The 26635-nt window shown below is 40.4% G+C and overlaps 1 protein-coding gene across 1 annotated transcript in view; it reads right to left on the minus strand.

The window, feature by feature from the left end:
- LOC148677050 (uncharacterized) overlaps window positions 1-25017 on the minus strand; it is an 88488-nt gene extending 63471 nt beyond the window's left edge. The window contains exons 1-15 of the mRNA XM_088622881.1: window positions 24107-25017; window positions 22740-22868; window positions 17265-21011; window positions 16750-16896; window positions 12899-13156; window positions 11636-11893; window positions 10971-11228; window positions 10371-10628; window positions 9706-9963; window positions 9101-9358; window positions 8460-8717; window positions 7860-8117; window positions 6714-6971; window positions 6114-6371; window positions 5035-5292 (exon numbers count right to left, since the gene is read on the minus strand). Coding sequence (XP_088479007.1) covers window positions 5035-5292; window positions 6114-6371; window positions 6714-6971; window positions 7860-8117; window positions 8460-8717; window positions 9101-9358; window positions 9706-9963; window positions 10371-10628; window positions 10971-11228; window positions 11636-11893; window positions 12899-13156; window positions 16750-16896; window positions 17265-20790 — 6511 coding nt within the window. The 5' untranslated portion in view covers window positions 20791-21011; window positions 22740-22868; window positions 24107-25017. The remainder of the gene's footprint in view (window positions 1-5034; window positions 5293-6113; window positions 6372-6713; window positions 6972-7859; window positions 8118-8459; window positions 8718-9100; window positions 9359-9705; window positions 9964-10370; window positions 10629-10970; window positions 11229-11635; window positions 11894-12898; window positions 13157-16749; window positions 16897-17264; window positions 21012-22739; window positions 22869-24106) is intronic.
- Between the last annotated feature and the right edge of the window lie 1618 nt (window positions 25018-26635).

The raw sequence follows: 26635 nt of genomic DNA on the forward strand, positions 1-26635 counted from the left end.
GGGCCGACCCCGACATCAGGCCAGTATTTCGTTGGAAGGCGGCAGGGACACGGCCCACGCGGGAGGACCTCGCCCCTCACCCCAAGGCCGTCAAGGCCCTCTGCTCCTTGTGGCAGACTTTGGAGGTCAAGGACTTGTTGCACTGGGGTTGGTGGGTACCCTCCAGCAGTGAAGTCTGGTGGCAGTTGGTCATGCTGCTGCCGCTCCGCGAGGCTGTGCTCCAGGCTGTGCATGGGTAGCTGGGAGTGGGGCACTTCGGCTTAGCCAAGACTCTGCGGTGACTCCGGGGCCATTTCTACTGGGGGCAGTGCCACTGGGACCTGGAATGGTACTGTACAGTAGGACCTGCGTGGTGTGCCTGGCAGAGAAGGGCCTACCACACCATTCCCAGGCTCCCCTAAGCAACACCAGGTGGGGGCCCCCATGGAGCGAGTCGGGAAGACATCATGGGCCCTTTCCCATGCACCAATGCCGGAAACTGCCACATCCCGGTGGCCATGGACTATTTCATGAAGTGGTCAGAGGCCTATACCTTGCCGGACGAAAGCACCTCCACTGTGGTTGATGCCCTCCTAGGATATGTGTCAGGCTGGGTGTCCCTGAGGAGCTGCACAGCAAACAGGGCTGCAACTTGGAGTCCCAGGTTTTCGTTAAAAAGATGCAGACCACCCCCCTGCACCCCCAGAGGGATTGATTGGTTGAGTGATTCAACCAAACACTGGCCACCTGGTCTCCCGGCACAAACGTGACTAGGACTGCCACCTTCCCCTAGTGCTCTGGGCCTACCGGACTATTGTCCAGGAGTCCTCTGGGTGCACCCCGGTGTCCCTGATGCTGGGGAGGGAGATCCACACTACAATAGACCTGGCCTTTGGGTCACCGCCCGGGGACGACCCTGCGCCACCAGCCAGCTTGGACTATGCCTTGGACCTGCAGCAGATGTACAGCTTTACACCGGCGGGAATCTGGCAAAAGCAGCACTATGACATGATTTGCAGAGGTCTCACCTTCAAGCCCGGAGACCTAGTCTAATTAGATACTGCACTCTGGTAGTCCAAGCCACTTCCTGTCTCACCTCCTGTAGCCTTTGGTACATGCATCGTGCTAGTATTGGCATTTTAAGTGGTCTATTTTTTTCCCCCACTTTCATTTTTTTTGGACTCTCTCTAAAATCCTAAATCGGGTCGGGTGTCAAGAACAATGCATCAGGAAACCTGGCCATATTTGTATGTATATCCACTGTTTTTATTGTTGTCTCGGTCAGGCCAAAAGGTAAAAAATTACCACGGTACTGTGATAATCATTCTGGTTAGACTAGACTAGGGATATCTGATTTAAACCTTACTCAGTGAGCTCCGATTAAGAAATGAAAACAAACAGGTTTTTAAACTAGGAGCAATTAACAATGGTTTGGGCATTAAACAAGAGGACAATGACATGTTCAAATACTTGCGGAATAAAGGTATTCAATTTGTGCTCTTTTGTTCAATTGAGATGGAATATTTAGATCTCACATATGAAAAGAGGCTACTATGGAAATGCGCATATTCAGACCAAAACAGATACAGAACAATATGTTCAAAACAGAACGTAAATGTGTTGTCTATTTATTCAACAGGGAAAGGTCACATATTAATATAATATAAAAATAAAGCATGATATTAGATGTATTGTGAAAACATGCATTATCTAAGAGCTCATTTCCATCACTAGAACGGTCATGGATGATAAATTAAGGAAAAATAAAGCTGAAATATATCCACAATCTAAGAAATTACAACTCATTCAGCAAAAACAAATTCATTTAAAAATACAGGATTTTTATTTTTACATTTTTGATTCACAACTTAAATATATATTTAAATTTAGAGAAAAAAAGTGTCCCTTTTGTTATTCAAATGTGGTTTGCAAGCTGATTCTGACTAAACCATGTCTATGAAGATGGGACAAAACAAAAAGCAGAATTACAGGTTGGTTTGGAGGAGGACTGAAAATGAGAAAACAATACTGATCTACAGTAGGTAGCCAACCTGTGGTCTCTAAATAGCTTCTTTAAACTGGAATGGTAATGTTGTATTATACAAATTTGAGATAAACATTGTTTTAAACAAGCACAACATATGACATATACTGCATGGGTGAGGTGTGCATTACCAATAGTTTACAGAGTCCAGCGTTTCTGCAGCTACTCGAGTATACAGGAAACGAACAAAAGAACCAGGCAAACAGATTATATTAAACTATACAAAACTATTTTTGAAAATGGTACAGTATAAACGTTTTTAAGCTTTTTTCATTATTAAAAAATCTTTCTATGATGAATTCAATCCTGACACCAACTAAACACTTAAACATTAAACACTTAAGTCTATCACTTACACTGTTTTGCAATGCTTTTATTGTGACACAGCAATTCAAAACAATCTGTAGAAGGGTAATTCTAACATCACATTTAATTATTCTGTCCAACAGCAGCAACATAAAAATTCTGAAACCAGAATTTTATGAGATAAGAGGTCAATATTATATGTTTTAGCTTACTATATTATAATAGTCTGAAATACCTTGCATTTCCTCCTTTAGAATATTTTAAGTTGTGATCTTAATTCTTTCTTCTAATTCCTTTGACAGTTATGTTAAACTTCAGGGCATCCACATATTTCTGAATGATTGTGTTAAGCTGCAAAACATTTTAATAACATACATTAGTGAGTTTGTCATGAAGCTGTTTTAACTAAAATCAATGTATTTAACATAAAATGTGTGTTTACTGGAACTGAGAAAATATTTTGGTTTAATGTTAGACAGTGTTGTTGGTTTTGTAACATAACATTGCTACTGTATATAGCATTCTATATTTACATAACATTTTATGTATTTCCTTTTTGTGAACCACTAAATAAATATAATAGTAAGCAAGTCACTGTAAAAACAAAAGCTAGAAATTTCTGTGAAAAGTATTTTAAATAGAATTAATGAAGCTAGTTCAAGGCAATGTTGATGCATAACTTTGTCACTTGTACTGAAGATTTAAATGCTCTGCTTTCTATGGTTTGAAGTAATACTGTCACACAAATACAAAACTTCAGCTCAGTGCTATCTGTGTCCTAACAGGTATCAAATCTCATCACCAGATTTAACAGCTTTTAGCCCCTCTCTGCGAGTGTAATTTAGGATTGTTTTTGAAATTATATTACTTACAGTACCTATTGTAATATGTTGAATATCTCAAGGTTATGTTTTGAGAAACTGTATTGTGGACACATTTGTTATTACTGCCTCTGTTCTTAAAAAGGGTTGCAGCACTAGTATTTGCACTTTTTGCACAGAGGGTTGTGGGAGTGTGGATAAAAAACGGCCCAGTCTTTTTTATTGGAACTCATACCCTTGCATTTGTCAGAAAATGGCTGGATGAGATCCTGAAATCAATCATACTGTACAAGAAACCCAATGATCTAGATGAGCTGAATGTGCTCCTTTTGTTTGTAACCTTTCTTATGTTCATAAACAGGACTGGATAACATCCCAGTAAGAAACAAAGAGGAAATCTGAATACTGTGAACCTACCTCCTGTAGGAAGAGGTTTTGTTCACTATAATTAATTTGGGTGGAACTCTGGACTAACAGCTGTAGTCTTGCTGTAACTGGAAATCCTGTAAATATAAATCAGGGGTAAAACAAATTAAAAGATTTAATCATCCAAACAGTAAAGATGCGATGACAAATATAATAATGTACTGTAGCATACAGTATCTATCCCTCTCCAACTGCCCTGGAACAAGAAATTTGCTTGGAGCATCATTAATCCTCACTGTCATGAACACTTGGCTACCTCGATGTCTTTTGCCAGTTATGATTTTAGCATACTGTGAAGATAAACTGACTCCTCTGTGCCGGATGATGTTAAAAAGAAGAACGAGGCTGTGCAGCCCCACAAATAGTCCTGATCAATGATGATTCCCAAGTTACTGTCTGAGATTCAGGCAGGATACTTATCTACATTGGGAGTAGAACAAGATGGCTTTAAACCCTGCTTAGTTCCATTCATTTGCTGAGATTGTTCTTATGGAAAGAAGTACTATTGTACTATTGCTGGTGTTCAGGTGGTCAAATGATTTCTTCATTACAGCCGGTTTAATTAGCCTTCTTATGAATGACCAACAAATTTTATTGTTTATTTGGTTGTACTTCAAAATCACAAAACAATGGTTCACATGCATGCTAATATTAACTTGCACTTTGGCAAAAAACGTGTAGTTGTATTTCTTTCTCCTTTATCGGAAAACATTAAAAAATTTAGAGGTTTCATTGGTTTTGTAATATGTACACAATATATAAAAAAAGAGTTATAAACACTACTTAATGCCACTTACTTGTTAATACTGTGACTGAAACAGGAGCCCCAACAGTAACACTGTCTGCAGCTACAGCACCAACTTGCAGGGAGTAATTGCTTCCAGGGCTCAGCCCAGTGATCTGAACTGATGAAGTGCTCACTGTAAGAGTCTGAGCAGTCGGTCCACTGACTTCAACTCTGTAGCTCCCTACATTTCCAGATGGTGCTGTCCAGCTCAGAAGCAGGGAACTTGTGGTGATGTTACTTGTAGTCAAATTGGTGATGGAACCAGGCACTGAATGAGAGAAAGGGGCAATATTTTTGGACAAAATTGTTCGTGTTATTGACTTTACAGAAGATATCATTCAGAATATTAGAAATTGTGTTCTTAACCTTTAACCTGCTTGACAACATGCAAGGTATTGATGTAAGACAAATGTCAAAGCTTAATAAAATCTGGAATATTCTTCTAAACTTTCATATGATAGACTATTACTGAAGAAAAATTAAGATGGAATATAAAAACAAGTTTCAATTGAAGATGCAATTAACTCAGATACCTCTCTGACCTATTTCAGTTTAGATTTAACAGATTAAATAATACAATGATACAAATTATTTGTTTGATTGAATACTTAAAATGTGATTCAGCTTAGGATCTGAATTAAAGTTCCTCATTTCCGACATACTGCACTCACCTGTAAATATTGTGATGGACACTGGAGCCCCAACATTAACATTGTTTGCAGCTACAACAATAACTTGCAGGGAGTAATTGCTTCCAGGGGTCAGCCCAGTGATCTGAACTGATGATGTGCTCACAGTCAGAGACTGAGCAGTTGGTCCACTGACTTCAACTCTGTAGCTCCCTGCATTTCCAGATGGAGCTGTCCAGCTCAGAAGCAGGGAACTTGTGGTGATGTTACTTGCAGTCAATTTGGTGATGGGACCAGGCACTAAATGAGAGAAAGAAAGATATATTGACAGACGCAGGATTTGAGAACTTTTTGATGCTACACAAGAACCGTAAGGCATTTTCTAAGACAGTCAGATTTCACAAGCATTGACATATTTAACGAAAGCATTATTTAACGTGAATTTAGTTAATATGAAGAAAGATCAATGATAAGAGCAAAGTGTAACGAACAGTTCTTTCCGGACGACACAGTCCGACGGAGTGGGGAAACACTGGGGAAACGTCATGCAGGAAAACGGGGCTGAAGACAGGGGGGCGTGTCCAAGGTGCGCTGGTGCACGGGGGAGGTGTGGCCGAGGCGAACAATCCCAAAGAGTAATCCTTAGAGTATCCAAAAACACATGAGTAAGCCCAAAACCAGGAGATCCATCAGAACAAAGAATTAAAAACCACGAAGGCCGGGTCGGGAACGGGGAACGGGGAACGGGGAACGGGGAACGGGGAACGGGGAACGGAGAACGGGGAACGGGGCCAGGCGCTTCCAGGTCCCGGACTCGCACGATATGGAAATCAGATGCAGAGCCCGGAAGAGCGTCAGCGCCTGGCTTTTAAGGGAGGCAGGGAATGGGAAACAGGTGCAGAGAATGAAATCTTAAGTGAAAGGGCTGGAGCACCCTTAAGGAGGGGGAACTATAATCGTGACACAAAGATCGATATGATTTTCTTATTCATCTCTATCAAAGAACAATTACATGACATTAACATTTTAGAATTCCAGAAACTGACATTATTGAAAGTGAGTTAATGACTTAGATTTAGATGTGAATTTTAAATTCCTCGTGTTGAATTTCCTGCACTCACTTGTAAATGTTGTGATGGAGACTGGAGACCCAACAGTAACATTGTCTGCAGCTACAGCAACAACCTGCAGGGAGTAATTGCTTCCAGGGCTCAGCCCACTGATCTCAACTGATGAAGTGCTCACTGTCAGAGACTGAGCAGTCGGTCCACTGACTTCAACTCTGTAGCTCCCTACATTTCCAGATGGAGCTGTCCAGCTCAGAAGCAGGGAACTTGTGGTGATGTTACGTGCAGTCAAATTGGTGATGAGACCAGGAACTGAATGAAAATAAGGATGATAAATGGAAGAATAACGACTGATGAACATTTAAATTTAACAGAAGATATCTGCAAAAACATAGTTATGTTGTTTGAGGTACAGTATAAACTGCTAAGTTAAGCTTAAAGCATTATTTAACATCAGTCAAGGTACAACAGCAAAATTAAATCAGATAATAAGGCTTTTTCTCAAACTCTTCTCTTATGCATTTCTACAGGTATGTAGTATATTAACAACATTAAAATGATTTTTCGGAATCCAGGTGGCTAATATTACTTAAAATGAATGACCGAACCTTGGATGTGATTTAACATTCTTCACTTTAAACTTCCTGAACTCACCTGTAAATGTTCTGATGGACACTGGATCCCCAACAGTAACATTGTTTGCAGCTACAACAATAACTTGCAGGGAGTAATTGCTTCCAGGGATTAGCCCAGTGATCTGAACTGATGATGTGCTCACAGTCAGAGACTGAGCAGTCGGTCCACTGACTTCGACTCTGTAGCTCCCTGCATTTCCAGATAGAGCTGTCCAGCTCAGAAGCAGGGAAGTTGTGGTGATGTTACTTGCAGTTAAATTGGTGATGGGACCAAGCACTAAATGAGAGAAGAAAGATATATTGACAGATGCAGGATTTGAGAACTTTTGACGCTACACAAGATATCTACTTAAAAATTGATAACGTTGCTTGGCTGTAAAAAATGCAACATAAACCGTAAGACATTTTCTAAGACAGTCAGATTTTGTAAGCGTTGACATATTTAACGAAAGCATTATTTAACATGAATTTAGTTAATATGAAGAAAGATAAATGATAAGAGCAAAGATCGATATGAAATAATAGGTACTATCATCAGATGGTTTTCTTATGCATCTCTATCAATTAAAATATGACAATTCAGTTTCAGAATTCCAGATATTGACATTCTTGAAAGTGAGTTAATGACTGAGATTTAGATGTTGTCACGATATTAGTTCCCCCTCCTTAAGGGTGCTCCAGCCCTATCACTCTAGACTTTATTCCATGCACCTGCGCCCTATTCCCTGCCCACCTTAAAAGCCAGGCGCTGACGCTCTTCCGGGCTCTGCATCTGATTTCCATATCGTGCGAGTCCGGGACCAGGAAGCGCCTGGTCCCGTTAAGGTTTTAACCCCCCTGTTCCTGTTCCTTGTCCCTGTCTGCCGGTTCCGACCCGGCCTTCGTGGTTTTTAATTCCTTCGTCGGATGGATCTCCTGGTTTTGGACTTACCCTTGCGTTTTGGATACTCTATGGATTACTCTTGGATCGTTCGCCTCGGCCACACCTCCCCCGTGCACCAGCGCACCTTGGACACGCCCCCTGTCTTCTGCCCCGTTTTCCTGCATGACATTTCCCCAATGTTTCCCCACTCCGTCGGACTGTGTCGTCCGCATAGGGTCCGGAAAGAACTGTTCGTTACAGATGTGAATTTAAAATTCCTCACGTTGAAATTCCTGCACTCACCTGTAACTATTGTGATGGAGACTGGAGCCCCAACAGTAACGTGGTCTGCAGCTACGGCAACAACTTGCAGGGAGTAATTGCTTCCAGGGCTCAGCCCACTGATCTCAACTGATGAAGTGCTCACTGTCAGAGACTGAGCAGTCGGTCCACTGACTTCAACTCTGTAGCTCCCTACATTTCCAGATGGAGCTGTCCAGCTCAGAAGCAGGGAACTTGTGGTGATGTTACGTGCAGTCAAATTGGTAATGAGACCAGGAACTGAATGAAAATAAGGATGATAAATGGAAGAATAACGACTGATGAACATTTAAATTTAACAGAAGATATCTGCAAAAACATAGTTATGTTGTTTGAGGTACAGTATAAACTGCTAAGTTAAGCTTAAAGCATTATTTAACATCAGTCAAGGTACAACAGCAAAATTAAATCAGATAATAAGGCCTTTTCTCAAACTCTTCTCTTATGCATTTCTACAGGTATGTAGTATATTAACAACATTAAAATGATTTCTCGGAATCCAGGTGGCTAATATTACTTAAAATGAATGACCGAACTTTGGATGTGATTTAACATTCTTCACTTTAAACTTCCTGAACTCACCTGTAAATGTTCTGATGGACACTGGATCCCCAACAGTAACATTGTTTGCAGCTACAACAATAACTTGCAGGGAGTAATTGCTTCCAGGGATTAGCCCAGTGATCTGAACTGATGATGTGCTCACAGTCAGAGACTGAGCAGTCGGTCCACTGACTTCAACTCTGTAGCTCCCTGCATTTCCAGATAGAGCTGTCCAGCTCAGAAGCAGGGAAGTTGTGGTGATGTTACTTGCAGTCAAATTGGTGATGGGACCAAGCACTAAATGTAAGAAGAAAGATATATTGACAGATGTAGGATATGATAACTTTTTGACACTACACAAGATATCTACTTAAAAATTGATAACGTTGCTTGGCTGTAAAAAATGCAACATAAACCGTAAGGCATTTTCTAAGGCAGTCAGATTTCACAAGCGTTGACAAATTTATTGAAAGCATTATTTAACATGAATTTAGTTAATATGAAGAAAGATAAATGATAAGAGCAAAGATCGATATGATTTTCTTATTCATCTCTATCAAAGAACAATTACATGACATTAACATTTTAGAATTCCAGAAACTGACATTATTGAAAGTGAGTTAATGACTTAGATTTAGATGTGAATTTTAAATTCTTTGTGTTGAATTTCCTGCACTCACTTGTAAATGTTGTGATGGAGACTGGAGACCCAACAGTAACGTGGTCTGCAGCTACAGCAACAACTTGCAGGGAGTAATTGCTTCCAGGGCTCAGCCCACTGATCTGAACTGATGAAGTGCTCACTGTCAGAGACTGAGCAGTCGGTCCACTGACTTCAACTCTGTAGCTCCCTACATTTCCAGATGGTGCTGTCCAGCTCAGAAGCAGGGAACTTGTGGTGATGTTACGTGCAGTCAAATTGGTGATGAGACCAGGAACTGAATGAAAATAAGGATGATAAATTGAAGAATAACGACTGATGAACATTTAAATTTAACAGAAGATATCTGCAAAAACATAGTTATGTTGTTTGAGATACAGTATAAACTGCTAAGTTAAGCTTAAAGCATTATTTAACATCAGTCAAGATACAACAGCAAAACTAAATCAGATAATAAGGCTTTTTCTCAAACTCTTCTCTTATGCATTTCTACAGGTACAGTATGTAGTACATTAACAACATTAAAATGATTTCTCAGAATCCAGGTGGCTAATATTACTTAAAATGAATGACCGAACTTTGGATGTGATTTAACATTCTTCACTTTAAACTTCCTGAACTCACCTGTAAATGTTCTGATGGACACTGGATCCCCAACAGTAACATTGTTTGCAGCTACAACAATAACTTGCAGGGAGTAATTGCTTCCAGGGATTAGCCCAGTGATCTGAACTGATGATGTGCTCACAGTCAGAGACTGAGCAGTCGGTCCACTGACTTCAACTCTGTAGCTCCCTGCATTTCCAGATAGAGCTGTCCAGCTCAGAAGCAGGGAAGTTGTGGTGATGTTACTTGCAGTTAAATTGGTGATGGGACCAAGCACTAAATGAGAGAAGAAAGATATATTGACAGATGCAGGATTTGAGAACTTTTTGACGCTACACAAGATATCTACTTAAAAATTGATAACGTTGCTTGGCTGTAAAAAATGCAACATAAACCGTAAGACATTTTCTAAGACAGTCAGATTTTGTAAGCGTTGACGTATTTAACTAAAGCATTATTTAACATGAATTTAGTTAATATGAAGAAAGATAAATGATAAGAGCAAAGATCAATATGAAAAATAGGTACTATCCTCAGATGGTTTTCTTATTCGTCTCTAACAAAGAACAATTAAATGACAATTACATTTTAGAATTCCAGAAACTGACATTATTGAAAGTGAGTTAATGACTGAGATTTGGATGTGAATTTAAAATTCCTCACGTTGAAATTCCTGCACTCACCTGTAACTATTGTGATGGAGACTGGAGCCCCAACAGTAATGTGGTCTGCAGCTACGGCAACAACTTGCAGGGAGTAATTGCTTCCAGGGCTCAGCCCACTGATCTCAACTGATGAAGTGCTCACTGTCAGAGACTGAGCAGTCAGTCCACTGACTTCAACTCTGTAGCTCCCTACATTTCCAGATGGAGCTGTCCAGCTCAGAAGCAGGGAACTTGTGGTGATGTTACGTGCAGTCAAATTGGTGATGAGACCAGGAACTGAATGAAAATAAGGATGATAAATGGAAGAATAACGACTGATGAACATTTAAATTTAACAGAAGATATCTGCAAAAACATAGTTATGTTGTTTGAGGTACAGTATAAACTGCTAAGTTAAGCTTAAAGCATTATTTAACATCAGTCAAGGTACAACAGCAAAATTAAATCAGATAATAAGGCTTTTTCTCAAACTCTTCTCTTATGCATTTCTACAGGTATGTAGTATATTAACAACATTAAAATGATTTTTCGGAATCCAGGTGGCTAATATTACTTAAAATGAATGACCGAACTTTGGATGTGATTTAACATTCTTCACTTTAAACTTCCTGAACTCACCTGTAAATGTTCTGATGGACACTGGATCCCCAACATTAACATTGTTTGCAGCTACAGCAATAACTTGCAGGGAGTAATTGCTTCCAGGGATAAGCCCAGTGATCTGAACTGATGATGTGTTCACAGTCAGAGACTGAGCAGTCGGTCCACTGACTTCAACTCTGTAGCTCCCTACATTTCCAGATGGTGCTGTCCAGCTCAGAACCAGTGAATTTGTGGTGATGTTACTTGCAGTTAAATTGGTGATGGGACCAAGCACTAAATGAGAGAAGAAAGATATATTGACAGATGCAGGATTTGAGAACTTTTTGACACTACACAAGATATCTACTTAAAAATTGATAACGTTGCTTGGCTGTAAAAAATGCAACATAAACCGTAAGACATTTTCTAAGACAGTCAGATTTTGTAAGCGTTGACATATTTAACGAAAGCATTATTTAACATGAATTTAGTTAATATGAAGAAAGATAAATGATAAGAGCAAAGATCAATATGAAAAATAGGTACTATCCTCAGATGGTTTTCTTATTCGTCTCTAACAAAGAACAATTAAATGACAATTACATTTTAGAATTCCAGAAACTGACATTATTGAAAGTGAGTTAATGACTGAGATTTGGATGTGAATTTCAAATTCCTCACGTTGAAATTCCTGCACTCACCTGTAACTATTGTGATGGAGACTGGAGCCCCAACAGTAACGTGGTCTGCAGCTACGGCAACAACTTGCAGGGAGTAATTGCTTCCAGGGCTCAGCCCACTGATCTCAACTGATGAAGTGCTCACTGTCAGAGACTGAGGAGTCGGTCCACTGACTTCAACTCTGTAGCTCCCTAAATTTCCAGATGGAGCTGTCCAGCTCAGAAGCAGGGAACTTGTGGTGATGTTACGTGCAGTCAAATTGGTGATGAGACCAGGAACTGAATGAAAATAAGGATGATAAATGGAAGAATAACGACTGATGAACATTTAAATTTAACAGAAGATATCTGCAAAAACATAGTTATGTTGTTTGAGGTACAGTATAAACTGCTAAGTTAAGCTTAAAGCATTATTTAACATCAGTCAAGATATAACAGCAAAATTAAATCAGATAATAAGGCTTTTTCTCAAACTCTTCTCTTATGCATTTCTACAGGTATGTAGTACATTAACAACATTAAACTGATTCCTCGGGATGCAGGTGGCTAATATTACTTAAAATGAATGACTGAACTTTGGATGTGATTTAACTTTCTTCACTTTAAACTTCCTGCACTCACCTGTAAATGTTGTGATGGAGACTGGAGACCCAACAGTAACATTGTCTGCAGCTACAGCAACAACTTGCAGGGAGTAATTGCTTCCAGGGCTCAGCCCAGTGATCTGAACTGATGAAGTGCTCACTGTCAGAGACTGAGCAGTCGGTCCACTGACTTCAACTCTGTAGCTCCCTACATTTCCAGATGGAGCTGTCCAGCTCAGAAGCAGGGAAGTTGTGGTGATGTTACTTGCAGTCAAAGTGGTGATGGGACCAGGCACTAAATGAGAGAAGAAAATTATATTGACAGATGCAGGGTTTGGGAACTTTTTGACGCTACACAAGATATCTACTTAAAAATTGATAACGTTGCTTGGCTGTAAAAAAATGCAACATGAACCGTAAGGCATTTTCTAAGACCGTCAGATTTCACAAGCGTTTACATATTTAACGAAAGCATTATTTAACATGAATTTAGTTAATATGAAGAAAGATAAATGATAAGAGCAAAGATCGATATGAAATAATAGGTACTATCATCAGATGGTTTTCTTATGCATCTCTATCAATTAAAATATGACAATTCAGTTTCAGAATTCCAGATATTGACATTCTTGAAAGTGAGTTAATGACTGAGATTTAGATGTGAATTTAAAATTCCTCACGTTGAACTTCCTGCACTCACCTGTAAATGTTGTGATGGACACTGGAGCCCCAACAGTAACATTGTCTGCTGCTACGGCAACAACTTGCAGGGAGTAATTGCTTCCAGGGCTCAGCCCAGTGATCTGAACTGATGAAGTGCTCACTGTCAGAGAATGAGCAGTCGGTCCACTGACTTCAACTCTGTAGCTCCCTACATTTCCAGATGGTGCTGTCCAGCTCAGAACCAGTGAATTTGTGGTGATGTTACTTGCAGTTAAATTGGTAATGGGACCAGGTACTGAAAGCAAAAAGGGGGAAAGTTGATGGAAGAGAATTGTTCACATTATTGACTTTTCAGAAGATGCATTGAATCTCCTGTACATCAGTGAACTTGTGATATTGGTTAACTTTTTTTAAAACAAAGTTGTTTTGTTTGTAGTTGGCACTGTTGTACTTCTCACGGGGGTGACTATAGATGGTGTGGGTGGCGTTTTTGCTTGAGTTGTGGTTGGTGCTGTGGTTGAAGTTAAAGCTATTGTTGTTTTTGTTGCATTTCAGGAGAAGTTGTGGTTGTCATGGACTTTCACAAAAGTAATGGATGAATGTTTACAAAGTACAGTATGTATGCCTTTGTTGAATTGTAGAATCCATACTATAAATAATGTTCTAAGAATGCAGAAGCCAGCATTAAAATTTTCTAATTATTCAAAATGTAATCTTTTCTTTGTTTTGTGACTTAACATTTTTGTTTCTTTTCCAGAATTCTTTGTGCTGCACTTTTTAGAAAAGTTTAGAAAAACAAAACATTATTTACCATCTGTAGTATATTACAGTATACTAGAGAGATTGTACTTGAAATACTGAAATCTTCATCGAAGAGAAGCAGCATTAAATGCAGTTTTGCTTTGTTAACAGCATCTGGAGTCCTGCAGCATTAATATTAGTATTTAATTAGCAATATAATTAGAAGGACTACAAATGAGTGGCAAAAATGAAAAATACCCAGATTTTCCAGAGAAAATTAGAACTCCACAGCAATATAAATTAATGTTTACAAAGCTTGAAAAAAATGAGAATATTTTCCCCTAGAAGTTACGGTAAATACTGTGGCATTTGCACCTGTTGAATGTACATAGACACATACTGTAACTTTGAATCAGCAAACGAGGGTTCTGGATTCATTTGACAGCTTGAGTAAATTGCTATTGTGACACTGCTAGCCCAACCCACTTGACATCTTACTTCCTGTAGCCCACACTAGCTGCATCATGTTATTTTTGGTGTTGTAAGTAGTCTGTCTTTTCTCACTCATTCATCTGGACTCTTTCTGGAAATCTACAGTAGATCTCTTACATTGGTCATTATCCAGGCAAGACTGAAGGGATGTCTTGCTTCTGGTGGTCTTTCCTGGTCTGTTCTTAACACATCAGCAACTTTTATAGCGATGACACAACATACTCTTATTTAGACACGAATTAACCAAAGCATGGAGTATTCAACCATCTTTGTCCCTTTGACTATAATCATCATGACTCAAAACACTCTTATCTACACTAATTAACCAGAGCATGGAGATTCTTTTATTCTTTTAATCTTTCTCCTTGTTTCACTAAGCACTCAACAATGAAGTACCTGAACCAGTGGAGTATTTACTCTCTCATCACACACTCTTCTTCTTGCTGATCCCATTTGTCTAGTAAATCTTCTTCACAACCATCCCTGACATCACTGACAGCTATGTTTTTTCCTTTCCTTAGCTTTCTCAAAGATGGCATGTCTGTCTATAACTCTTATATCACAGGTAGATGTTATAACTCATTCTCTGTGCTATCTAGACTCTTGCTTCCTTTCTACACAAGATTGTATAGCAGCATGCAAGATATATTAATACACTAAGAATTAATATTTTTAATTATCTTTCTGTTACACTGACCACGCAGCTTGGGCCTCTGTCTAAAATCATAGTAATGCAGTGAAAAGGGGGCTCTTCTGAAAAGAACCATTTTCCAGGTCTTTAACACAGACAAGTTGTAAAATTGTGCTCATTCTGAAACACTAAGGTATGATATAAGGTGCAGCCTGGCTTCCTTCAGACTGCTATCTCTCTTCTACCCAAGACAATGAGTCAGAGGTCACTGTCCATAGACTGCAGGACAAGTAACCAATAAAGGACCTGCGGAGTGGATAGTACCTTCTCTCTCCAGCTTAACTGGCAATCTGACTTTTCCCACCACATGTCTGCAAGCAGCCTGAATCAGGACTAACCGAATCAGGGTCAGTCAATTATGAACAGAATTCTGATTCAAGATATTCTTTCTGCAACAGAAATAATCCTGTGTTTTTTTAACCAAGTTATTTTTGCTTGAGCAATAAAATAAAGTCAGATGGTCTCTGTTTATTGACATTATAAATATCTGAGCATATTCTATAAAAATCTATAACTAAGATGAACCACATGTCTACAACATGTCTTACTTGCTGCCAGACCCAAGCAGACGATTGCTTCAAAAGATGAAGTTCAGCAACATGCTAACTTCCTTGCAGAGCTCTACTCAGCAATGCTAGGCAAAACTCTTTCTCTCTCTTTCAGGAAACAGCAAGCAGCACAAGAAACTGGATCATGGACAATTTTCTCTTCAGCAGGAAGTTCAAACTCTTTAGAACATGTTTGACCAGGGATCTTTGAGTATAAAATTTCTATTTTAACATTTTAATTCTCTAAAGCTACAGTAAACTATATTCCAAATACATGTTTCATAAAGTAGTTAATAAAATATAAAACATTATATTCAGCCATACTGCAGGACTCAAATTATATTTTTATATGTCACAACAGACTGCGTATTTTATGACAACTCTGCCTCGTACTACAGTAATTGTTATGGAGGAATTAATGAATCATAGAATTACTCATTGAGAAAGAACTTCATATTAGAGTAATTTCTTAAAATGCATTGTGTTACAAGACATTTGAACCAAAAAGAACTGCAAGCACTGTGTCATGCATTGCTTTAAGGCATCTGTGCCATCTTCCTTTTACTTTTTTCTGTGGAATAAGCAGCAAATATGTTTGATGATTAATCCATTATTAGATGTAGTAATAATGAATAATATATTTTATTTTACAATAGAATTTAATAATTATATTAGAAATGTTGCTTCTTTTAGATAATACAACTGTTTCTCTTATTTGTATGTAGAAAACCAACACTACTAGTAAAACAATTCTTATTAAAATTAAAATATTATTATAAATATAAAAAGGTTTGTTCTTTATAGGCAGGATTGTTTATGGTGTCATATGACAATGCAGTTGTTGCAATGTAGTAGGCTACAGTCTGAATTTAGCTAATCTAGTTTGCTTTTAATGATGTGCTTATTTTAGGTTTTTAACTTCAATAAATAAAAAGTGTGCTTCAATCATTTGATTCAATCAAGTGTGTTAAGGGAACTCCTTTTACACAATACCCACAGCACCATAGAAGGTATATTGTATTTCTTCTTTACTGAGCAAGCATTTTAAACACAGAGGCTGACATCTAGTGGCTATAGGTCAGTACTTTGGTGTAACTTTGGGACGAGATCCTAGAATGCATTACTTCTTTTCTGTTAAAAAAACAAAACCATTCAATAAAATCTCTAATGTCCTGTAGAAACAGTATTATAAATGGCCTTTTCTTTTTTAGCAAGAAGTTTAGAGATGTGATATAATTCATAATTGTGTTAACCCTCCATTACTTTGATCTGTTACCATTTTACATAGATATTGGAGTATACAGTTAACTAACCCAATCTAAATAACCCAACTCACAGATTTTCTTCATATAATATTTTATGTTTTCTTGTTAAACGAGATGATCACATGTCTAAAATTCTTTAACACTGAATTACCTGGTTTACATGTAGGAACATAGTCCTGGCAGCAGTCTGAAAAATGAATGCATGCTTCATCGCAATAGCAGCGTTTTGCTGGACAGCACTTGGACTGTACACATGAATTGTTCTGGCCAGGACAACACTTATAGCCATCACATTGACCTGGAAAAAAAAATACTTTTGTAATGACATCAATAATGTCTGAAGCAGAATAAACGTGCCAGAACACAGATATAGTTACAAACATTAGTATGAGCATCTTCTGAAACAGGGGTGTTAACTAATTTACTAAATGTAAAAAATATTATAAAATAAATCCACTTGGTAGAGGGTTGAGTGTTGAGGAATTCTGATGACCTGGGATATTTATTCACTGATTATATCTGGATGTCAAATTAGTGGAACAATGTTTCCAAACAGTTCTTAATTTCAAGATCTAATATTCAGGAAAGAAAAAAATATTTTAAAAAAACATTTTCTTGTTGCACTATATAAATCATAAAACCTAGAATTCATACTTATTCCTATACCTCTTGCAGATGCTGTTGTTTCATTGTTGTTCACAGTTGCTGAGGTCATGAGAAATGAAGAGGTTGTGAGGGAATGTATAGTTGTGGAGGAAGGTGTAGCTGTGGTTTTGGGGTTAGATGAGGTTGTGGAGGGATGTGTAGTTGTGGTTGTGGGGGAAGACAGGGTTGTGGCAGGAAATGTAGTTGTGGTTGTTGAGAAAGAAGACGTTCTGGAGGAAGGCATAGTTGTGGTTATGGAGAGAGATGGGGTTGTGGAGAGAGATGGGGTTGTGAGGGGAGGTGTAGTTGTGGTTGTGGGGTTAGATGTAGATGTGAGGGGAGATACGTTAGTCAGGGGAGGTATAACTGTTGAAGGAGGTATAGTTGTGGTTGTGGGGGAAGATGAGGTTGTGGAGAGAGATGAGCTTGTGGGGGGAAAAAAGATTGTGAGGGGAGGTGTAGCTGTGGTTTTGGGGGAAGATAGGGTTGTAGGAGGAAGTGTAGTTGTGGTTGTAGGTGAAGTTCTGGAGGGAGGCGTAGCTGTGGTTATGGAGGGAGATGTGATTGTGGAGAAAGGTGCAGTTGTAGTGCTGGGGGGAGATGGGAATGTGGAGACAGACGAGGTTGTGAGGGGAGATGTAGTTGTGGCTGTGGGATTAGATGTAGTAGTGAGGGGAAATGTGTTTGTGGAGGGAGATGTAAGGGAAGGTGTAGTTGCAGTTGTGGGGTTAGATGTAGTTGAGAGAGGAGATGAATTAGTCAGGGGAGGTGTAACTGTTGAAGGATGTGTCATTTTGGTGTTGGAGGGAGATGAGGTTGTGGAGAGAGATGTAGTTGTGTTGGGGGGAGATGCGGTTGTGGAGAGGGGTGTAGTTGTGTTGGGGGGAGATGAGGTTGTGGAGAGAGGTGTAGTTGTGATGGGGAGAGATGAGGTTGTGGAGAGAGGTGTAGTTGTGATGGGGAGAGATGAGGTTGTGGAGAGAGGTGTAGTTGTGGTGTTGGGGAGAGATGAGGTTGTGGAGAAAGGTGTAGTTGTGATGGGGGGAGATGAGTTTGTGGAGAGAGGTGTAGTTGTGGTAGTGGGGAGAGATGAGGTTTGGGAGAGAGGTGTAATTGTGTTGGGGAGAGATGAGGTTGTGGAGAGAGGTGTAGTTGTGGTAGTGGGGAGAGATGAGGTTGTGGAGAGGGGTGTAGTTGTGGTGTTGGGGAGAGATGAGGTTGTGGAGAGAGGTGTAGTTGTGTTGGGGAGAGATGAGGTTGTAGAGAGAGGTGTAGTTGTGTTGGGGGGAGATGAGGTTGTGGAGAGAGGTGTAGTTGTGGTAGTGGGGAGAGATGAGGTTGTGGGGAGAGGTGTAGTTGTGGTGTTGGGGAGAGATGAGGTTGTGGAGAGAGGTGTAGTTGTGATGGGGAGAGATGAGGTTGTGGAGAGGGGTGTAGTTGTGGTGTTGTGGAGAGATGAGGTTGTGGAGAAAGGTGTAGTTGTGGTGTTGGGGAGAGATGAGGTTGTGGAGAGAGGTGTAGTTGTGGTGTTGGGGAGAGATGAGGTTGTGGAGAGAGGTGTAGTTGTGTTGGGGAGAGATGAGGTTGTGGAGAGAGGTGTAGTTGTGTTGGGGGGAGATGAGGTTGTGGAGAGAGGTGTAGTTGTGGTAGTGGGGAGAGATGAGGTTGGGGAGAGAGGTGTAGTTGTGGTGTTGTGGAGAGATGAGGTTGGGGAGAGAGGTGTAGTTGTGGTGTTGGGGAGAGATGAGGTTGTGGAGAGAGGTGTAGTTGTGTTGGGGAGAGATGAGGTTGTGGAGAGGGGTGTAGTTGTGGTGTTGGGGAGAGATGAGGTTGTGGAGAGAGGTGTAGTTGTGTTGGGGAGAGATGAGGTTGTGGAGAGAGGTGTAGTTGTGTTGGGGAGAGATGAGGTTGTGGAGAGAGGTGTAGTTGTGATGGGGAGAGATGAGGTTGTGGAGAGAGGTGTAGTTGTGGTGCTGGGGAGAGATGAGGTTGTGGAGAGAGGTGTAGTTGTGGTAGTGGGGGGAGATGAGGTTGTGGAGAGGGGTGTAGTTGTGGTGTTGGGGAGAGATGAGGTTGTGGAGAGAGGTGTAGTGGTGTTGGGGAGAGATGAGGTTGAGGAGAGAGGTGTAGTTGTGATGGGGAGAGATGAGGTTGTGGAAAGAGGTGTAATTGTGTTGGGGAGAGATGAGGTTGTGGAGAGGGGTGTAGTTGTGGTGTTGGGGAGAGATGAGGTTGTGGAGAGAGGTGTAATTGTGTTGGGGAGAGATGAGGTTGTGGAGAGGGGTGTAGTTGTGGTGTTGGGGAGAGATGAGGTTGGGGAGAGAGGTGTAGTTGTGGTGTTGGGGAGAGATGAGGTTGGGGAGAGAGGTGTAGTTGTGGTGTTGGGGAGAGATGAGGTTGTGGAGAGAGGTGTAGTTGTGTTGGGGAGAGATGAGGTTGTGGAGAGAGGTGTAGTTGTGATGTTGGGGAGAGATGAGGTTGCGGAGAGAGGTGTAGTTGTGGTAGTGGGGGGAGATGAGGTTGTGGAGAGAGGTGTAGTTGTGGTGCTGGGGAGAGATGAGGTTGTAGAGAGAGGTGTAGTTGTGGTGTTGGGGAGAGATGAGGTTGAGGAGAGAGGTGTAGTTGTGGTGTTGGGGAGAGATGAGGTTGAGGAGAGAGGTGTAGTTGTGATGGGGAGAGATGAGGTTGTAGAGAGAGGTGTAGTTGTGGTGTTGGGGGGAGATGAGTTTGTGGAGAGAGGTGTAGTTGTGGTGTTGGGGAGAGATGAGGTTGAGGAGAGAGGTGTAGTTGTGATGGGGAGAGATGAGGTTGTGGAGAGAGGTGTAGTTGTGGTGTTGGGGAGAGATGAGGTTGTGGAGAGAGGTGTAGTTGTGGTGTTGGGGGGAGATGAGGTTGTGGAGAGAGGTGTAGTTGTGATGGGGAGAGATGAGGTTGTGGAGAGAGGTGTAGTTGTGGTAGTGGGGGGAGATGGGTTTGTGGAGAGAGGTGTAGTTGTGGTGTTGGGGAGAGATGAGGTTGTGGAGAGAGGTGTAGTTGTGGTGTTGGGGAGAGATGAGGTTGTGGAGAGAGGTGTAGTTGTGGTGTTGGGGAGAGATGAGGTTGTGGAGAGAGGTGTAGTTGTGTTGGGGAGAGATGAGGTTGTGGAGAGGGGTGTAGTTGTGGTGTTGGGGAGAGATGAGGTTGGGGAGAGAGGTGTAGTTGTGGTGTTGTGGGAGGATGACATTGAGGAGAGAGGTGTAGTTGTGGTGTTGAGGGGAGAAGATGTTGTGGAGACAGATGGGCTTGTGGGGGAAGATGAGGTTGTGAGAGGAGGTGTAGGTATGGATGGTGTTATAACTGTGGTTGTGGGGGAAGATGAGGTTGTAAGGGGAGGTATAGTTTTGGTTGTGGGGTTAGATGTAGTTGTGAGGGAAGATGAGTTAGTCAGAGGAGGTGTAACTCTGGAAGGAGGTATAATTGTGGGTGTGGGGGGAGATGAGCTTGCAGGGGGAGGTGTATCTGTGGTTGTGAGGGGGTTTGAAATTGTTGAAGGAGGAGTAGTTCTCATGTCGGAGGGAGATGTGCTTCTGGAGGGAGGTGTCGCTGTGATCGTTGAGGGACATGAGGTTGTGGCGGGAGATGTAGCTGTTGTGGTGGTAGGTAAAGACTGAGGAGCTGTTATACATTTTGGTGTTGTTGTAGTTGAAGGAGTTGATACAGGTGTTGTTGTGGTAGAAAATATAGTAGTTTGGGTTCTGGGAAGAGATCCTGCTGTCGTAGTTGAGGTTGCTTTGAGAAAAAAAAACATGATTATTTAGAAATATGAATATGAATATTCATGGAAACATGAATACATTTTCAAATAGTGAGATTACATCAATTAAATTCACCATGCAATCAAATTGTTTATGAATTCAATACAAATAAATGCTGCTACAAGGGTAACAGTGTTTCCCAAACTATGTATTGTTTTGGTGATAATTTTGGTTATTATGATTTCAAACAATCAATGATCAAAACTAAATTTAGGTGCATAAAGTTCCATTAATGAGTCACACAAAATCACAGTACTTGAGCTTCCTCTCTCTGTGTGCAATAATAGTGATAAATATGATATTAGAATAAATGGGGCTGTCTCTATGAGTTTCCTCAGTCAGGTAAGAATGTCAAGCAAAGATTAAACCATTGAGACCCTGGAGCTTTCTAAACAATCCAATGATAAAGCTATATAAAAGCACAAAAAAGCACAGGAAAGGTATCAATATTTTTCATACACACTCAATATATGACAAAGTCAATTATTAAGAAGGGGAAGGCAACATGGACCAGGCTGTCTCTCCAAACTCAGCTGCCAGGCAAAATAGAAACTGGTTAGGGACACAACTCTGAAACCAATGCAGTCTCTGAAAGAAATACAGAGTTCAAAGTCCTTTGCTGCTACGCATAAGGCCTCTACTGATCTCCATGTCATTCCACGGTATGCCCTTTCGACATCAGTGACAGTAAGTCATGCTGCAAACGTGGTAAAGTGTTGTGTTGGTCAGACAAGACGAAATTGGAAGTAAATGCAAAATACTGCATTATGTGTGACACAAACCACACAAACCCCAACAAAATATACCACTCATAAAACTGTTATAGTTCATTCCACACTGAAAGATAGAAAGAAGAAACACAACATTAGGCCTGTTGAGCCTTCTTAACTTGTTATATAATTTTTCAGTTGGTTACGACTTGCAGAAAAAGATTTGTGGCTGTAATTGCTAACAGGAGTGCTATAATAATCATCATAATCATAATTAAAAATAAGCAATTTATTATTAATAATAATAACAATAATAATATTGTTGTTATTAATAATAATTGTTGTTAATAATAATAATAAATTATTATTATTATTATTATTATTATTATTATTATTATTATTATTATTATTATTATTATTATTATTGCACAGAAAGATTTATGGATGTAATTGCTAACAAAGGTGCTTCCACTGAGTACTGAGAACTCATATCTGAGTTCTACAAATTTCAGGTTTTTCTGGTTAGTCTTTGCTGACTTTTACCACAACATATTTTATCAGTAGAAGTCTTCAGTTTAAGAATTTAGGTTGTGAAGAAAATATGAAGTTTAAAAAATGTATATGCATAATTTTGTTACTTCACAAAATAAGACATCATAGGAAGGGCCTGAATACTTTTGTAAGGCACTGTATGTACAATAGTGATTCTGACCTTAGGCCAATAAATATAACAATAACACATCATCAACATTCAACTATTATCTTAATTCACACTATAGATAATGGCAATTATATCAAAATGTGCCCGTGTTTCCATTTTCCAACTAGTAGATATACTGTATGGGAATTATCTCATTGTTCCAAAATCTACACATTGTAAATCACAGGTGTCTTGCATGTTTTCTTCATCACATTTGTTTTGTTAAAGTTTCTAATTGAAAGTTGAACAAGCAAGTTCTATATGTTTCTAAAATTCTATCAAATGGAATTACCTTGTTCACATACAGCAAAATAATCCTCACAACAGTCTAAAGGTATAGTGCATGCTTGGTCACAGTAGCAGTCTTCAACATAGCATGAAACGTTCCTGCCTGGACAACAGAAATGCCCAGCACAACGCCCTAGAAAAAAAAAAAACATGGGTTTGTAACAATTACACGAGTAACTTGTAAAGCAGATGAAACATTCTAGAACAAAAAATGTAGTTGCAAACAGTACAAGAGTCACCTGAAACAGGAGTAATCACTAATTAATTAAGTGTAATAAACATTCATTTTCCATATTTTTCATTTTCACAAACTTATTCTAAATCACTGCGTTCACAGTTTCTTAATGCATTGATTGACAGGACGACTTAGTTTTTTTTAAAACCCTTTGGCTTCTCAATGTTTGGTATGTGGGGAATGAGGAAACACAGGAACAAGGAAGGAAATAAAAATTATGCAAAGCAGCAAAGTCAGGTGACATTTACAAGCTATTACATGATTTCAGCAACAACAGTATCAAATGAATCAGGGTCTGCACTAATGGAGTGCTTCATTCTGTTTGAACAACACACTCCCTTTTGCACTGTTGCATGTGCTCCTTTTGGGGTGGTGTGGTAACACTGTGGCTAAGGATCTAAGGAAGGTTGCCGGTTTGTATCCCATGGCCGGCAGAGAAATCCTACTCTGCTGGGCCCCTGAGCAAGGCCCTTAACCCCAACTGCTCCAGGGGCACCACATAAATGGCTGACACTGTGCTCTTACCCCAAGCTTGTCTCCTTGTCTGTGTGTCTTATGGAGAACAAGTTGGGATATGCAAAAAGACAAATTTCTAATACAAGAAATTGTATATGGCCAATAAAGTGATCTTATCTTCAATTGAACCAGGTCTCTGAGCTGTCCTGAACACATTGGTAACGCTCACTGGTTGTGATCATTTCAAATCAACAATCTCCAGAGGTTTTGTCACAGTCTGAATCATGGTTACAGTTTGAGATGGTTATTCCATGGCTTTCCCACAGTCAAAGCTTATCCATAGAGCTCATCCAAAGGAAGAGGGCTGGAATTTCTTTGCTTAAAAAAACTGAACTTGCTGTATTGCTGAAGTATTATGTTTGACTGGCAAACCTCTTGACTTCTTAGACATATCCAGCGAAACAAATAAGCCAGTAAGACCGTGGAAGGTGGGAGCACCAGTTCTATTATCTAACATTGAAGAAAGAGGAAGTCAAAATATATAATTTTGCTATTAATAGTTCTAAATATAAGTTCAAATGGTTAATTTCATATTTATTAAAAGATATAACACTGTGGCATAAATAAATACAAATATGTCATAAAATAACTCATACATCTGCAGAAGATATTGGTAGTACCTGTGCATTTCCAGTTCGCACTCCCATACTTTTACAAAGGACGGGTCAGAGGTCCCAGTCCTCGGTGTTCATATGGACCCACCGCCTTCACCGGAGGAGCTCGACTGTCAGCTAACCTGCTAATCAAGCTCGCCACCGCATCAGTGCTCGGAGCTATTCTCTGCTCCCGTGGACATCCGAAAAACTTGCGAACCACCAGTTGCCTACGTTTTCTGCATCACGTCAAGCCATGAAGCATTCCCTTGCTTCCTAGTGCAAACAGTCCCCTAGTTTTCTCCTTCAGCATCGGTACCCTCCGACCTTCAACCGCTTCCCCATTCTGTCTGTAACTTCGGTATAACCATCAGTACAACCTTCCCCTTCGCCTCCTTCCGCCTACACCTCTCTCAGATTTCTCCGCCACCGCTCGGGCATTTCCGTGATCAAGCCACCCTTTTTTCCATCATCCTTGCGTCTCGCAGACGGATCCTTTCAGCAACGTATACAGCTTTCAGTCCGCTCCAGCGGCGGTTTCAGCCAGCCCGGAGACTCGGAGATGCGGTTTGGGGTTCCAGCTGGAATTTTTCTTAGAATATTCTGACATGTGGTCACGTACTTACATGCTGTATTTTTTACGAACAGTTTTCGTTTCACTGTTTGTTATGTAACACTATATTATATTTCATATTGTAAAATTACCTGGACAAACGTGCACCAATTATAAAATAATAGAAGGTCATTTCCGGAAGCGCATGGTTGTCATCAAGGAAAAAAACCTTGAGTTGAGTTATCTCATAATTACGAGATAGCAATGATCATTTCAGTGTATGAACAACCTGTTGCATTGTGCAATGACAGCACCTACTGTACAAGTTACTGATAGCTTTGATGGAACTGTGTGTTTAGTGCTCCTGACACTGTGCAACGGTGAATGTTGCGCACAGACTTAATTTCCCCTGGGGTTTATTCGTAATGAAATGTTACAGTGTGGCTTGTAAACAGGTTTAACCATGAAAACAGTCACACATAATCTCAAACAAGAGCAAGTGTGTCCTGGAATCGATTCCACTGTTTAAAAATGGAAGTCAGATAATGATAATGTAGGTATTGTAGAATTACTATCTCATAATTACGAAATATTGTGCTATTTTTTCTTTGGTGACAGCAATTCGCTTCCTTAGTTACTGTATATACTTAGTAGTAAAAACTACTAATGAGATTCAAAATCTTAGTTTGGAGAAAGGCTTTTCTCTATTGACGTCTCTAATAAAAACATCTACACACTGGCTTTGTACTGTGTATTTAGAATATACAATGAAAATTGTTTCTAAAAATGTCAAAGGAGGTAACTCGCTATACAGTATATACTTGTAAATACAGTACTGTACATGCTAGCACTCGAGCTAATTGATTATTTTAAATAAAAAATCTTATTGGATGTTGTTGCCCATTATTATTCATTAATATATAAACACAAATCACTGGGAAAATAAATTCCTGATGCAATTATAATGGCTGTCTCTTTTTTTTGGGGGGGATACACATTTTGAAAGAGCCATGATCTTTCTGTTTGCTCTGCAGTGCCTCTGTCACTTAGTACTGCTACAGTACAGTAGATATCAAGGGGGCAGGGTGATGGGCACGGTTTTGATCCCCTGCTGCACCAGTCTGGTGTTTATGCAGTGCCCACAGAAACTCATTAAAATGCCACTGCTGTCCTTGAATGAGACCCCTGCAACTGTATCACCACAGGTCCTACGGTGGTCCACTCAGTGTCCCCTTCAATGGCCTTGTGTAGCCCTTGGCCTGTTGAGAAAGGTGTCTTCTACCATCCTCCAACCCTGAAGAGCTTTTCTCTGGAGCTTCAGTTCATTTTGAAAGCTGCCTCTACAATCGAAAGACCTGGAAGAATTAGTTGGTGGTGCGATTGTCAACAGCCCCCGCATGAAGGCTAACAGCAGCAGCTCAGTATTTCCTACTCTGAGCAGGGAGGGGTGACGTTGGGCCACCAGGTGAAGGAGCCCACTCTTTCCGATGTGAGACATGGCCTACTGTCCAGTTTTTGGTTATGTCTCAGGGGTGGTCTTGAAATGCTAAAGCTCCAAGCAAAATCTGTGCACAGCTGTTCATAAAAGCAGACCACTCTGCTCTCCAGTACGAAAAGGACCTGATCAGCAGCTCTTTTCAGCAGTCTCTGTCGGAGCCACACCTCTGCCTCTTGCAACCAGGCTCCCTCCTGCGCCGCCCTGTCCAGCTGGCTTATGAACGACCCCAAACCACCATAGCTGGGCAGCCGCTCCTTTCCAGGGAGATTTAACTTGTAGACGGAGGGCCAAAGGCTCTGAACGCCAGCCCTCTCCTGCCTGCTTCACGAACCTTTGGTCAGCCTTGATCTCGCTGTTCTGGTGATCCTCACTCACCACTAAGGATAAAGCTGCTCTGTCCCTCTGCCAGCACTGTTGGCCCCCGACCAGGCCTCCAGGCTCCCATTTCTTTTATCTCCAACACACCAGTGATCGGCCCCATGTGGACTCAGGCCTTAACTTAATG

Source organism: Lepisosteus platostomus, chromosome 2 (assembly GCF_059453375.1).
Source record: "Lepisosteus platostomus isolate fLepPlt1 chromosome 2, fLepPlt1.hap1, whole genome shotgun sequence".
NCBI classification, from domain to species: domain Eukaryota; kingdom Metazoa; phylum Chordata; class Actinopteri; order Semionotiformes; family Lepisosteidae; genus Lepisosteus; species Lepisosteus platostomus.